This window comes from Apus apus, chromosome 1, assembly GCF_020740795.1.
Source record: "Apus apus isolate bApuApu2 chromosome 1, bApuApu2.pri.cur, whole genome shotgun sequence".
NCBI classification, from domain to species: Eukaryota; Metazoa; Chordata; class Aves; order Apodiformes; family Apodidae; genus Apus; species Apus apus.
Window position 1 is genome coordinate 25,804,181 of NC_067282.1, and position 16,120 is coordinate 25,820,300.

The window sequence follows — 16,120 nt, forward strand, 5'->3', positions numbered from 1 at the left end:
TGTTCATCCTATATTGATGCTAATGGAGGGTGTAGGCAGGGATGACTGTGTTTGAACCTTCTATTTCGCTTGAGGAGAAAGCATGCTCAACTTTGCAAAGCTTAAGAATGCCTCTGCTGTGGCATTACAAACCTTGCTCTGTGCACCTCTAAATCATTCTTGGCACAGATGTCCTCTTGGAAGAAGCTAATGAGATGGGCTTTTTTGACTGTCTGCAAAACAATATAAGTCTGCCACTATTTCAAGTTTGGACATCTTTAGGGTGCTTCTGTTTTCACAGAATGAACTGCTTATCTGCCATTAAATTTGAATTGAACAGGATGAGGTCCTTATTGGTGTTAGGTTTCCATGCCTAAGAATCACATAAAAATAGAGCAAATGTTGATCTGAAGTATACTTTACATAATAGATCTTCATTTAAATATTTGGTTGTAAAAGAATGAAAAAAGATTGCAAAAGACTGGCCACCTATTGCTATGCAATACAATGTCATAGCTCTATGCCCAAGTATCTTGCCCGCCTGGCCTGTCTTTGCTGTTCTGTCTTGTACCTACTCCAAGACTTAGACTGACTCCCAGCACAGTGAGGTCATGATGTAATGGCACAGATGATGTTTCAAGTTAACTCTCCTGTGTTTTTGCCCTGTTGGGAACCTCATGCACAGGAGAAACAGGCTCCTATGATGGCAGAATAATATACACCTGTGATAGTTAACTTGTTCTAATAACAGTGCTGGTGGCATTGTATATACTCTGCTCAGGCACATTTTGTCTGGAATGAAACCATGTGGCTGGAATGTATGCTCTATGGAGCATGGACTGTTTGTTTTGAATTTGCTTAGTAAAAACACAGTAAACTTAGGACTCCAAGGTGTTACAAACCATGATGAAGAATGAGAAAGTGAAACTAGTGGTGGAGAAGGACTGTTAACCGGGATACAGACAACTTTGTGACAACATATGATACATTGGCTTTATGTCATTCATAGCACAAATGTTACAGAAATGTTACACAAATGTTACTCTCTAAAAGAGTTGACCTAGTAAAAATGATATGTAGGTATTCCACCATTATTATTATAATTTATTTTTTGTTATGCTTGTAATAATTCAGGTGCTTTCCAAACAAAAGAGCTACAGGCCCTGCCCCGAGGAGCTCACAATCTAAAGGTGGACAAGGAGAGAGACGTGAAGGAGAAGAGTCCACAGAAAAATCAAGACGCCAAGATAGAAATCAACCATATCTTAGCAATCAAATGTGTTTAGAATGCATTGTTGCAAAGCTATACAAACTATTTTCCAATTACTGCTCATACTTTCCTTTTTGGTTATACCAATTCACTCTTAGGTGCCATGGCACAGAGAGATGTGCAAGAAGAAAGCTTTCAACATGTGAGCACAGAGAGAGTAGCAAATGTGTAAAGTAGAGCTGGAAATATCACCTAAAAGTATAGAGATGAGAAAGTTTTGTCTTGATTTTCAAAACTCAGTTAATTATCAGAATAGCTTTGATCCAGAATGGCATGGATTTAGGTCAGGTTCTCCAAGGTTGGAGTTCCATGTGATGCATTCCATCTGGAACATAAATGTACTCCATGCATCTGGATGTTCCTTAATATGGACTAATATGAACAACAAAATCTATCATGGCAGGACTTGGGAAGTTAAGAATGAAATGACCATATTGATGTAGAATATTCACGTTTCCAAGAGAGAGGGATGGTGCTTACAGTTCAAGGGTGATCATTCCTAGGGCAGTTGTAAAATTACATTTTAATAATGTAGGACACCAGTCACTGCTTAAAAAGATACAGACTGTTTAATTTAAAAAATACTGGTTTTGACTAAGACAATAAGTCACTCATTAGTTATGAAAAATAATATTAGGTTTTCTTTATACATTTAAATGTATAAGTATTTTTTACAAAATCTCCAATTAGGTTCCCCCAAACTCTGAAACTGTCAAAGAAACTATTTTAAGGCTTACCTTAAAAACTTCTCAACAAATTGCCATATTTTTCCAAGTACTCAGGGACTCATTGTATATTTTTTATTCCTGAAATATCTCTAAGCAAATACGAGTGTATCGTGAAGGCAAAAGCTAATAAGCAGTTGAATATTAAAGTGCATAAGTTGTCCACATTCAGAAAAATAAATGTTTGAAGAAGCAGTAGAAGTTGTGATTACAGATTTCCAGGGTGTAAGCTGTCACCAGCTTTTAGAAAGCCACAGATAATTCTTTTACTATAAGAAACATGTTTTTACAGTCTTCAAATCCTGCAAATGCATTTCTAACAATGGTATCAGGATGGTGATAATCCTCTTGCTGGGAAGGAGAAGCTGTAATTAAATAACCAAATAGTCTGGTCTTTCATAATTTACAGGTATTCATATTCCTTCAATAAATAAAATAATATACTTTATATTTTGATTATCTGAAGCTTTTGAAACAAATCAAGTTTTTAGCAATTTAAATAAATTATTCTAATAGCTTGACATGAATTATGCTGACAGGAACTGCTTATGATTATTATGGTGCACAGAATCTTTTAAGACCCTACAAAGTTAAATGAAGGCTTACAAGTCTCTTAAGCTACTTTTTATTTGCATAGAAAAATATTTATCATAGGAGTCAACTATCATATGAGAGAAATTGCATTTTTTGTAATTGAAAAAGATAGCTAAAAAGTTTCTGTGGGTTATTGCAACAGTACAAGAATACAAGATGCTTCCATTTATTAAAAAACGTAAAACAAATCGTGAAAGCTAAAGCAGGCTACAAAACAGAAGGTCCCCGTATTATCTTTCTCTTGACTACTATGTTACAAGATCATGTGCCACAGTTGAGTACTAGAAAGTGTAATTCAGCCATTGCTAATATAATTCTGAAAACATTCCCCCCACCCCTAAAAGCACTATGCAAAATATATATATTTGTAAATGGTTTCTTCTATAAGCATCACAACCTTGTTATCACATAATCACCCTGATCAATTGTTTCCTGTTTCCCATCACAGTCAATGCTAATGTCCAGCTCCTTGTCCAGCTGATCCTGGGGTGTGGCTGGTTCTGAGTTCTGTAACTCCACTTTCTCCATCTCTGAAGCACAAATACTTGCCTCTTCCTGTAAATCTGAAGAGTCGCCATTACTTTCTGATTCAGCTAACGTGCACTTTTTATCAGGACTTTGAATGTTTAACTCACAGTTCATGGTCAGTTCTCCCTCTTCCAGTTCAGTAATTTTCTCACACTGTTCTTCTGCCTGTTGACGAGAAACTTCTTCAGAAACGGTGTATATTTTATTTGTACTCTGCTCCACAGAGTTTGTTTTTGATCGTCTGTGAAATAACCCAAAAGTTTTTATGTCTGTTACAAAATTGACACGCTTTTGTTTCTCCTTAGTGGACTCTGACACCATCATTGCTGAGCCATTGCTTACATTGTGTGCTTCAGAGGCAATAGTGGCTGATTTTGGGTGAATCATCGTTGTTATGTCAAAAAGGCTGAAGGTCTTTTTCTTTGCTTTCATGTTTCCTTCACTCTCACTATTTTCTTCATTTTCTGACAGAGAGGCAGTGTCTTTGTTCATCCTTGGATTCTGCAGACTAGACAACTTGCTTCCTTTTAACAAACCCAAGACTTCAAAACGAAAGCTGGAAATATCTTGTTTTAACTCCTAAAAATTAGGAAGAAAGGTGAAACATCAAAGCATGAAAGCTAATTTGACTTCTCCTCTTGTAATTAAAAAAAAAGGGGGAAAAAAAGTTATTCTAGGGATCAGTAATAAACTTCACCATCTGGATGATACCTGGAATTTTCAAGGTGCTTTGCAGACTCTGTCTAATGCATCTTCTAGGTGAGACAGAGAAATGATCAGCAATTTTACCAGAGAAAATTTCAGAGAAAACCTGCCTTAGCCTAGATTACTCATGGAAATCAGTGACAGTGGTGGAGGAAGGTGCATGGACAACTTGAAGATCTACAGCTATTTTGATCAGCTGTTAACATCATCCCTACTGCACACACACAGGGAGACATGCATGCACATTAAGTGTGCATACTTCCCTGTAAGCAGCAGTGCAGATAGGACTTCGTGCATCTCCACTAGATGTTTGGCAGCTAGCAGCTAAGGCAGAACTAGTCATTGCAGGCCGCTTTAAGCTAGTGCAACCTCTTTCTCTTGAAGGCCTATCTCAGGAAAAGGCATCATGCCTTCAGGAGGTTGCTATTTATGTTCATTTTCTTTAAAGGGAAAATCATAGAATTGTTTGGGTTGGAAAAGACCTTTAAGGTCATTGAATCCAACCATAAACCTAACAATACTAAGTTCATCACTTAACCATGTCCCTAGGCACCACATCTACACATCTTTTAAAAATCTCCAGGGTTGGTGACTCAACTACTTCCCTGGATAGCCTGTTCCAGTGCCTGACAACCTTTTCAGCAAACAAATTTTTCCTAATACCTAATCTAAACCTCTCCTTGCACAACTGAGAACATTTGCTCTTGCCCTATCACTTGCTACTTGGGAAAAGAAACCAACCCCCATCTCACTACAACCTCCTTTCAGGTAGCTGTAGAAGGCAATGATGTCTCCTCTCAGCCTCCTTTTCTCCAGACTAAGCAACCTTAGTTTCCTCAGATGCTTCTCACAATACTTGTGCTCTAGACCCTTCACTAACTTTGTTGTTCTTCTCTCAACTCGCTCCAGCACCTGAAAGTCTTTCTTGTAGCAGAGGACTCAAAATGGAACACAGTACTCCAGGGGAAGCCTCACCAGTGCCAAATACAGGGGGACAATCATTCCCAGTCCTACTGGCCATGCTATTTCTGATACAGGCCAGGATGCTGTTGGCCTTCTTGGCTACCTGAGCACGTTGTTGACCAACACCCCCAGGTCCTTTTCTGCTTTCCAGTCATTCTTGCCCAAGCCTGTAACTTTACATGGTGTTGTTGTGACCAAAGTGCAAGACTCAGGATTTTCTCTTGTTGAATCTCACACAATTGGCCTTAGACCATCAGTCCAGCCTGTCCAGATCCCTCTGCAGAGCTTTCTTACCCTCATGCAAAACAACACTCCCACCCAATTTGGTTTCATCTGCAAACTTACTGAGGATGCAGTTGATCTCCCTGTCAGACAACTGATAAAGGTATTAAACAGAATTGGTCCCAGTACTGAGCTGTGGGGAACACCACTTGTAACCAGCCACCAGATTTAACTCCATTCACCAAAACTCTTTGGGCCCAGCCATCCAACCAGTTTTTTACCCAGTGAAGAATGCAACTATCCAGGCCATGAACAGCCAGTTTTTCCATGAGAATGCTGAGAAAAATGGTGTCAAAGGCCTTACTAAAGTCCAGGTAGACCACATCCACAGCCTTTCCTTCATCCACTAAGCAGGTCACCTTGTCATAGAAGGAGATCAGGTTAGTCAAGCAGGACCTGCTTTTCATAAACCCATGCTGATTGGACCTGATTACCTGCATGTGTCACGTGATATCACTCATGATGACCTGAATGAAGCAGCCATGAGCCAACTAGCTCAGGTACTAGCCACATCTTATGAGTGTGTAAGCTGGGGCAGACAAATATAATTTTGAATGTCTGTTTGACATACCAATATTAACAAAAATGTTTGACACTAGAAATACACAGTGGTGGATGTAAGCATTGTATATGGCCCTGTTCCTTCATCTGTGTCAAAGAATTATAATATTTGACTGCTTATTTAATTTTTCCACCTTTTAAGATGGAAAAGATGTTCTGTATACAAATAAATACACACCAGCTCTCTATAGCATAAAAAAATCTGTTTTCTAAGATGCTGAAACTTCATATCTTACTTTAACAAATATGTTTTTACACATTCCTCGTCCCATTTTAGTGCCCCCTTACACAGGCACAATTCAAACTAGCTCATAAAACTGATTATTTTTCCATCTAAAGAAAGGAGACTAGCTGGACTCCATATACAATACTATCTGTGGGCAATTCATCAGGACACAGACACTAGGAAGCAAGTTATATGCCACCTGAACAACTTCAGTTTGGGAAGGAAGTCTGAGAAATATGCTTCACAGTCTTATCTTACAAAAATACCTATAAACATATAAATTATCACATACCTTAAAATTTTCTTCTGTGAGTCCTTCCTCAGTCTTGGCATCTCTTATCATTGCTGCAACATATCTCTTAACCAGATTTCTCATGACTTCCTAAAAATATAAAATATTGAGTCAGCTTTCTCGGTATTAGTTACTGGGCCTGCTTGAACTTCATTGTGCTTTAGGAATGTGACAAAAAATGCATAAACCTTAAATATGGTTGAAAATTCATTCTGCTTTTCAGTGGAAAGCAGTGATATTAGTTATCATGAGAATGACTGTATTTGGTTTCACCAAAGCTATGTCTCATGACAGTGAGCAGTTGCTGATGCTTCCTGAGTGTAAGTGTAGCATATCTGTATGATATTGTTCCCAGTTATATTCTCCCAAGCCTCCTGTGATGTGATATTCAGACACTTTCTGAATCAGAAATGACAGCTCTAGGTTTAATTGGCTGTGACAGGTTTTCCTGTGTGTTTTGAATTCCTGTAAACTTCCAGCATCCACAAATCCTCTGCCAACGAGTTTCACTGTAGGGCTGAAAAAAGGTTCCAGTTGAGGGTTGTTTACTTTTAACCTGATCTCTGACAGTTTCCATCGTTGCATTCTACTTCTAAGAATCCTAAGATTATTCAGGTTGGAAAAGATGCGTGGATGCTGTCTCATCTAGCTCAGGACCATGGCCAGTAAAATTATGAATATGTCCAAGAGTGGAGATGCTGCAGCCCTCCTGAGCAACTTTTCCAATTCTTTACTACCTTCACTGTGATGATTTATTTTCTATTTTTTTACAGAATTTCCTTTCCTATGGCTTGCATCCATTGACTCCTGTTCTTCTGCTGTGCAACTCCAAGCAAATTCTGACTCCTCCTTCTCTCTAACCACCCACTAGGTTATTGAACACAGCAATTAGATCCCCCTTAACCTACTCCAGTCTGAAATACAAGCTTCTGCTTTTGTCAGCCCTCTGACCACCTTGGTGGCCCTTTACGGGATTCCTTCCAGTTTGCTAAAATCTCTCTTGCAGTGAGGGGCCCAAAACAGGACACAGTGCTCCAGATACAGTCTTACAAGTGTGGGCTGAAGGAGAATAATCACTTTCCATAAAGTGCTGCCTCCAGCCTTAATAATGCAGTTTGAGGATAGATGGTAAACAGCTGCTCTCTATTCACTTTCCCTATGATTTTATAGATCCCTGTTGCACTTTCCACAGCTGTCTATTTTTCAGGTTGGAAAAGTCATCGTTTACCAAGTAATTTCCCACATGGAATCCATTAGTTACCAAGCCTACAGGTGTACAGCCCACATCTTGGTTAACTTGCAGCCCTTTTAACACAAAACAATTTGAAAATAAATCTGAATATTATTCTTTTTGCTACAATAAACTCAAAAAACCAGAGGCTGAAGCAGGAGAATGGAGAAGAGTAGCTTACACAATATTAAGGTAGATGGGTTATTAAGGGCCAAAAAATTGTTTATGGGGGACCAGAGGAAGAGAGATGGAGAGCAGATTCTGATGGTTGATGTCAGTGAGCTGCACATATGATCCTGATGAATCCCAGCAGTGAAGTGGGACTGTGTGTTTGCTTTTTTAAAGGCAATTCATGTTACCAACCAATACTTGTTAGTATATTATTGGTCTAAGTAGGTAACCTTTTACCAACCAAGAGTTGACAACCCTACTTCTCAAATGTTGTTGTTTGAACACCAAAAATAATATGCTTGTTTGCTGAGGATGAAATGAGTATGCATTTTGTGGTTTTGTTGGGATTTTTTTTGTTTGTTTTGGTTTGGTTGGTTTGTTTTGTCTGTTTTCTCAATAAATTCTGCCTTTTTTTCCCTGACTTAAGACCTTTTTGAGGCATAGAAAAATAATTGCCCCCAAAATAAGCGTGAATCTGTACCTGGTATTGATGATGTCTTCTCAGATTGTCAGCTGCACGCCTCTGAAAAAAAGAAAATAACAACAAAAAAAGTAATGTCTGTCAGTTAGTAAAATACTTATAGCAGAGCAAAACAGCAGGTCTGTGCAGTATGTGGTATCTAGCAAGCTGAGAGAGATAGTTCAAAGTTGGTTGAAAAACGGCAGTGTTGGAGCAAAGCCTGTCATTAGCTTTACAGAAGGGAAAATGTCATTGGGAAGGTGAAGTGGGTTTTCTACATTTTCATCAACGTGCCACTATTCTAGCATTGGCAAGGATGTGGTGGGGCAGCCAGGTCTCTGCTTGCTGAGCCCCGAAGTCACTGATCTGAAGTGGATGGAGGACAATGTGCTCATGTCACTCATTTCCAAGGACTGAAGCATATTTCACTGAATTGAGAAAAGCTTGACATAAACGTGGTGTTTGCAAGACACTTGTTATGGCTCTTAATGTTTCATTTATGACAGAGCTAACCAAAACCTGAACTATAAAATTAAAGAAAATTGCCTGTTTAGTTCCCTGTTAAAAACACTTGGACACAGAGAAGGTTATGGAAGAAAGAAGTAGAGTTTGGTGTTGACAAGGGGGGAGGGTAAGAGGGATAGTTACTCTGAAGAGGAACAGCAAAAAGAAGTGTAGTAGAGGGAAAACATGGTACAGGCTTCAAGAAAGTGTTGCATTATATTATACTGCTATATCTAAGGGCTGTCCAGAAGAAGACTAGGAAAAAAATGCTCCAAATTACTTAGTCCTTGAATTACTGTTGTCCTCAATAGCATACTGAGTCACATCTCTACCTTAATTATCCTTGACTGGTCAAAGACTTAACTTGGGTTCTTACATCTGTTTCTGACCACTAATGTTATTTTACAAAACAGAACACTTACAGCATCTTAAAACAAGATAAAAGGACATCCAAGGGACTTGTTAAAATTGACCCCAGTTGAATAACAAGGCAGGCACAGTAAGGTATTTTGTCATCTAATTTTACTTGAAACTGATTGGCGATTTATGATTTACTTTTTCACTGTACTCTGCATCAGTTTACACTTCGGAGTTGATTTCATGTTTGTAATTTGAGGGATGCAGTAGCTGCATGGTTGGACTTGGCAAAGAATAATAGAAAGGGGAAATTAATGATGTCTTAATCACTCTGAACAGAAACTGTGGAGTAGGGCTTTATACATAAGCATCTTTTCTTTGGTATTTTTCCAGATCATGTTTCTGTATCTATGCCTCATCCAAACAGAGGATAGAAATTCCTTGTGTTTGAGGGTGAAAGGACAGGAGATCCTGCCCACCACTGGGGCTGAAGGGGACAAGGCAGCCCTAGGAAGGCCAATACCCTCCCAGCATCCATTTTCAGCCAGTTTGTAGAAAAAATTAATCCGATTTGACCACACGATGGGGATGTCTCTTTGCTGCTTAGAGAGCACTAAGGGAGTCGGTGATTAACAGAGTTATGAACAAGAAATCTGACTCACAGGTAAAGGGAAAAACACTTTAAGGTGTAATTGAAAGGCACTTCAGTTCAGGTAAAGCTAATAATCCATGTAAGTAAAACAAACGCTTACTCTTGTCTTGCAGACTGCTTTCTGCAGCAGCTGCCTGCTCTGCTTTATTTTACAGAAAAATGCAAAAAAACCTCAAAAAATGCCATAGGTTTAATTCCATAAGAAATAGTTAAATCAGGTTTATCGGGTTTTTTTGCAACTCATTTGGCAACTCCAAGAAACAGGGATTGTGTTTTTTCCACCCAAAACAATGTCAAAAAGTGCAATTTGGGATGATTATCTAAGCACATTTATTTGTGTAGCAACATGTCCAGAACAGTTCTACCACACTTAACAACTGCTTTCAGTCCATGTCATCGAGAAGCTGAAATACAATGCGTTTAATAGTGTGTTTTCATGCAGAGACACATATATTCTACACAAGGATATATGCATACATATAACCTATCAAAGTTTTAACTCCCACCAGCTCTCTAGCTCTGTTTAAATGTTCAGATTCAGTTTCCAGTTCATCATGGCCTTCTGATTCCTTCTGAAAGCAGAACGAGTCTTTGCTTAAACACATCTGAAAATCAAGTAATTTGTATTGGAAATAAAATCTCTTTAGCAATGAAAAATTTGATAATGTTAAATTACTTCTTTTGAAGTGCTTTATTAAAGTTTTACCTTTTATAAAGCAGGAATTCTAATGTAATGTCTGTACTTGAACTCAGATTGCTTAGTGATAAAGGTCCAGAAAATGTAACGATTGTCTGAAGTAATGGGATATATTCCTCATCTAGAATAGAAGTGTCCCATAAAAAAGGTAAGAACTTATCTGTGTTGACAAATAGGTTTCCTCATTAGATGGTCCTTAGCTATACAATAAACTCCAGATTACTCATTTCCATTCCAGGTGGAAGGTGTTATTTCTTTGCTCAACTTTCAATAACACACATTTCAGAGAAAATGCAAAATACTTACAATGACTTAGGAGTTGCATAATTTTCCACTTGGAGAATAAAGAACAGGAGAAAGGAAAAGGAGATTTTCTCTGAAAAATGCTAAGAATTATCATGTAGGTTGCTTGGAAGAATGGCATAAACATCTGGATAGCTTGAAAAGAGGTAACTCTTGTCTAAAAATCAGATGCACCAGAGAAAAATACTGAAGATCTCCCTGACAATTCTTTCAATTATCTTCTGAAATGCTTAAAATTATAGGAAAACACTTTTTGGTGACTGATCAGACATAAAGTGGAATGTAGTTTGAGGAAAATAGTACCACTTATTCTAGTGGGTTTGGGGTTTCTTTTCTTACATCTCTTCTTTTGATATGGCAATGGATTTGAGATGGCCAAAAGGAGTATCCCAATAGCCATGGGCAGTCAAGAAAACTTCAGTCTAACCAATAGCATTACAGTACTAATCTGGCTTTTTTAAAGGTGAGCTGACAAAGTTAACAGAACTGATATACATATATATATATATATATATATATATGTATGTATGTATGTATATTAGAGAGCAGGACACACTGTTATTTCAGAGTTTTAAGTGTAGGAGATACTTTGTGATAATAGCTAAAGGGAATGCTGCATACCTGGGATATGTCAAAATGACAGAAAATAAAAATGTGCTGAAATCTGAAAGATAGATCTCTGGCTGATTAATGGCAGAGCTGAAGTACCAGTAAATCACATGTTAGCATCCAGGTCTTCCTTCAGCTGTAGCTGTGGCTAGAGAAACAGCCATCAGCAAGGCTGGACACCATGTTGCTTTGGAGAAAAATCCTGTGCTTTGAAAAAGCTCCCCTTGACCCTACCACTCACTGTTTCAGATGTCTCAGTACAACAAAGGATGACCGAGCCACAAAGCTGACATCCAAGGAGAAGCAAATTAATCTGCTCTCTTCAGTGGCACCTCAGTTCCCTATGGACCCTGTTCTTCCCATGATGGCTTTATACAACACTGTAGATGGTCCTCCCAAGCAACCATGCCACATTTGTGTCTACTGACATTTTTCTTCTTCATATGAGCCAGATAAATCCTTTCACTAACATGTCTGCTGTAAACTATCCTGACTCTGAATCCTTTCTTTATGAGTTCTAATTGCATATAATGAACTTTCAATTGTACATATATATATATATTTGTACAGCTCACGATTCCTGGCTTTTTGGTACTAAGGTTTCTTACGCAGATCATGCCTGATCCTTGAAAGATGCTGGCTTTAACAAGCCAGCTGCGTTCTTTCTATTGTCTCTTTTTTATCCTCTAGCACTGACTCAGCCTTTGGAAGAACACTATTGCTTTTTCTACTGAAAAACACCATAGTACATCACTGTTGACTGGAGTTCCTATTAGGAAAGTTAGCATTTAGAGGTTTCAGAACAAAATGTTTTGAAATACAACTTCTGCCTTATGGACAGCGTAGCATCGATTCATCCATATGGTCACTGTTAGAAAATGAGCCTGAAACTGAGTCTTTAGTGGTGTTGGTTTTTCCCCCTCGTGTTGCTGATAGGGAAGGAATCAGGGAAAACATAACCCCCATTTTCAAAAAGGGAAGGAAACAAGAAACAGGGAACTACAGGCTAGTCAGTCTCACCTGTGTGTTTGGGAGGATCATGGAGCAGATCCTCCCAAAGGCTCTCCTAAGGCACATGGAAAAAGTGGAGGTTTTTGGTGACAACCAACATGGCTTCACCAAAGGCAAATCCTGCCTGACAAATTTGGTGGCCTTTTATGATTGGCTCACAGCATTGGTGGACAAGTGAAGAGCAACTGATGTCATCTACCTGGACTTGTGCAAAGCGTTCAACACTGTCCTGAATGACATCCTGGTCTCAAAACTGGAAGGATATGGATTTGATGGATGGATCACTCAGTGAATAAGGAATTGGCTGGGTGGTCACACCCAGAGAGTTGTGGTCAGTGGTTCAGTGTCCAAGTGGAAGCAAGTGACAAGTGGTGTTCCTCAGGGGTCAGTATTTGGACCAGTGCTGTTTAACATCTTTGTCAGAGGCATGGACAGTGGTATCAAGTGTATCCTCAGCAAGTTTGCTTATGACACCAAGCTGTGTGGTGTGATTGACACACTAGAGGGAAGGGACACCACCCAGAGGGACCTTGACAGGGCCAATGCCAACCTCATGAAGTTCAACAAGGCCAAGTACAAGGTCCTGCACATGGGTTGGGGCAATCCCAAGCACAAATCCAGGTTGGGTGGAGAATGGATTGAGAACAGTCTTGAGGAGAAGGGCCTAGGGGTGCTGGTCAATGAAAAGCTTAACATGAGCTGGCAACGTGCACTTGCAGCCCAGAGGGCTAACTGCAAAGAAGAGTGGTCAGCAGGTCAAAGGAGGTGATTCTGCCCTTCTACTCTGTACTCATGAGACCCCACCTGGAATACCAGGTTTGGTTCTGGAGCCTTCAACACAGGAAGGATATAGAGCTCCTGGAACTTGTCCAGAGGAGGGTCACAAAGATGAGCAGAGGTCTGGAGCACCTCTCCTATAAAGATAGGCTGACTGAGTTGGGGCTGTTCAGCCTGGGGAAGAGAAGGCTCTGAGGAGACCTCATAGTAGCCTTCCAGCACCTGAAGGAGGCCTACAGGAAAGCTGGGGAGGGACTTTTTACAAGAGTGTGTAGTCATACGACGAGGAGTAATGGTTTGAAGCTGGAGGAGGGTAGATTTAGATTAGATGTTAGGAAGAAATTCTTTAGTGTGGGGGTGGTGAGACACTGGAACAGTTTGCCGAGAGGAGCTGTGGATGCACCCTTCCTGGAAGTGCTCAAGGCCAGGTTGGATGGGGCTTTGAGCAACCTGGTCTAGTGGAAGGTGTCCCTGCCCATGCAGGAGGGTTGGAACCAGATGATCTTAACAGTCTCTTCCAATCCTAGCCATTCTATGATTCAGTGATTCTATGATAATGCAATACTCAATTAAGAGAAGTAGGTCCCAATTAAGATTATCTTCTCGCTCTGAGGCCAGAGTTATTACAGGGGAAATTCCAGTGAGTTGGAGTCAGAGCTGTCAGCTGAGATCCTCAAAGAAAAGGCAAAGAAAACTCTTCATTTCCCTTCATTTGTAAGGGCATAGAGATTTAAAATTTAATTTGTGATGCAGTTTGTTGGGACAATCAAAGAATTTTTGGCAACCCAAGGCTGAGCTGTGGTTGATGGGAATAAGTTTTTCGAAACCAGAGGGCAGCGTTTCACTGTTTCTTTCTTGCAGTCTATTACTGGTTTGTTTCAATGTCATCCTTATGCTTATAAGCTTCCTTTTCTGGATGTTTCTTTCCTATCTACAAGTATGACAGCTAAGTGAACCATATTTTCCTTTCACAGCATAGATCCTGGACAACAAGATGAGGATATTGCAGTAAGCCTGATTAGAGGCTTTCCACAAAGAGGAAAAAATCAGCTTAGGAAATGTGAATTAGTTTAATACGTCGCTTTTCCTCTTTATCAAGTATCTATACATCCCTGTTAATTTGTTCCTGCAAGTATATCTGGCAATAAAACTGAATGCCAGAATATGATGGGAGATTATGTAGGAAAAGCTTACCCTTACTTCTCAAGATACTGGGAAGAAATACAAAGGTTATACAAAGAAATACAGATATGATAAAATAATGGTCCAGCAAATAATTGTATCATACCCCCAGCTTCTTTGAAATGAATGGACGTTTTGCTATCAGTGTCAACAGCAGGACTATAACCTTCTTCTTGCTCCTACCCACACATGACACTCTCATACTCTCCCTTAATCCTTTGCTATCTGAGTTCCTAACAAACTTGAAGACATTTATATCCATCAAATTCCTATGGTATAGAAAAGGTGCCATTATCCACATCGTACCTACACACTTTTATTTATGTTGGAGTTGGTTAAATGCAGCCTAATTACTGAGGTACCGACTTGCTTGCTATGGGAAATGCAGAAAACATAACCAGAGACATTTAATTGCTGGTGGGTTAGGTTGTTGGCTGGATATTTCCTTTGACAATATAGAAAAGCTGCACTGCTGACCCATATCTTAACTGGATAAGGCTATGAGGGCCAAATCCAAATCTACTTTATGCAGTGCAGCTACCAGAGAAAGTCTGTGGCTGAGATATTACACAGGGATCTGCTGAATCCAGGTGCAGGACCATTCTCGCTTCCCTTGTGTGTCTTTTACATTCTTGTTTTAAATTTCACTGCAAATCATCAGCACTATCAGAATAGGGTACCAACGTGATTCTGAAATAACTCTACCTGTAAATTCAACTAAGCAATTCCAAAAAAATGCTGTTACCTTTTAAAATGTTTTCTTTAGTGGGCACAGCTTTCGGTATGGATGCTTTTATGGTAAACACATTTTGTTACATAGAGAGAGAGAGACAGAGAAAAGGAGAATCCCATTATGAATATTTTATACACGAGTCTGTGTTTCATGATATGTCCATGATACTTGAACTGTGACACTTGAGCTACAGATCATTAATCAGACTCTTGGGATTGGTAGACAAGTCTACACATTTCATCTCTCATATTTATATTGCTTTCAATCTTCATTGCATTATCTATAGATGAGGCACGTCATGGTTCATATCGTCATTGCACAGGAGCGCTATGATGGTTTCTCTTCAGTCAAACCCATTTGCATAATGTAAAAAAACATTGTCTTCTAGAACTATTCTCTAACTCAAATACACATTATTTGACAATCTGGATTCTCTGTAAGGCTGAGAAATACTCATCTATAAAGGAAAGAGGAGGACCACAGATAGAAAAAACCACAGGGCTTACCCCTATTGTTCCAAAACTTTCAGGCTTTCTTCTAATTTTTTTCTTACATAGGTGTCTCCATAACCATTTGATCAGATACCACAGAGACTTTGGGCTTGGTATGACATTGAAAGGAGTGGGCAGAGTTCCTCCTTCTTCAAAATAACTCATCCAGAGTTTTGTTCGAGCAAACTTCCACTCAATGTCTGCATGATCCTGCAAGTGAGAACACAACATGAGATGTTGATGTAATAAGGAGGTGAAACAAAACTCTACAGGAATCTGAAAAACTAAAACTAGAACAACCCTGGAATACTAATGAATTTTTGCGTTAAAATACTGTAATCTTCTTTTGATGGAAGGTCTTAAAGCAAAGATAAGGTGCTTTAGCTCTGTAAAGAGATGTTAGATATGTACCGTATATATCCACTTTTAAGCTTTCTTTCCTTGCTACAGGCTTTTAAATAATTAAACTCTCTCCAAAAACAAAGAGTAATTCCAAATAGAAAAATACTAGATTTCTGGAAGAGATATTTTGTTATAACAGCATCTCATCATTATTCCAAATAGATCACTGTAATTACTCTGCTGTGTAGCAGCTTCAAGAGGTCTGGAAGTCTCATGCACTCTGGTAGTGATTACCAGCCCAAGAAATTCACAAATAGGTTATCCAATAAATCTTGAAGTTACTGAAAAAGTTTGAGTTGACTATCTTTTTTTCCTTCTACTTCAGAATTATATATTTGGAATAGCTTGTGGGCTGTGGTTTTGTTGTGGGTTTTTTTGTTTGTTTTGCTTTCTTGTGTTTTTTTTATTTTTATTT

General features: G+C 39.0%; 1 protein-coding gene across 1 annotated transcript in view; it reads right to left on the bottom strand.

The window, feature by feature from the left end:
* Positions 1 to 1,987: 1,987 nt before the first annotated feature.
* TRPC4 (transient receptor potential cation channel subfamily C member 4) overlaps positions 1,988 to 16,120 on the bottom strand; it is a 144,713-nt gene continuing 130,580 nt past the window's right edge. The window contains exons 8-11 of the mRNA XM_051638820.1: positions 15,319 to 15,513; positions 8,009 to 8,050; positions 6,126 to 6,215; positions 1,988 to 3,675 (exon numbers count right to left, since the gene is read on the bottom strand). Of these exons, the coding sequence (XP_051494780.1) occupies positions 2,959 to 3,675; positions 6,126 to 6,215; positions 8,009 to 8,050; positions 15,319 to 15,513 (1,044 nt within the window). The 3' untranslated portion in view covers positions 1,988 to 2,958. The remainder of the gene's footprint in view (positions 3,676 to 6,125; positions 6,216 to 8,008; positions 8,051 to 15,318; positions 15,514 to 16,120) is intronic.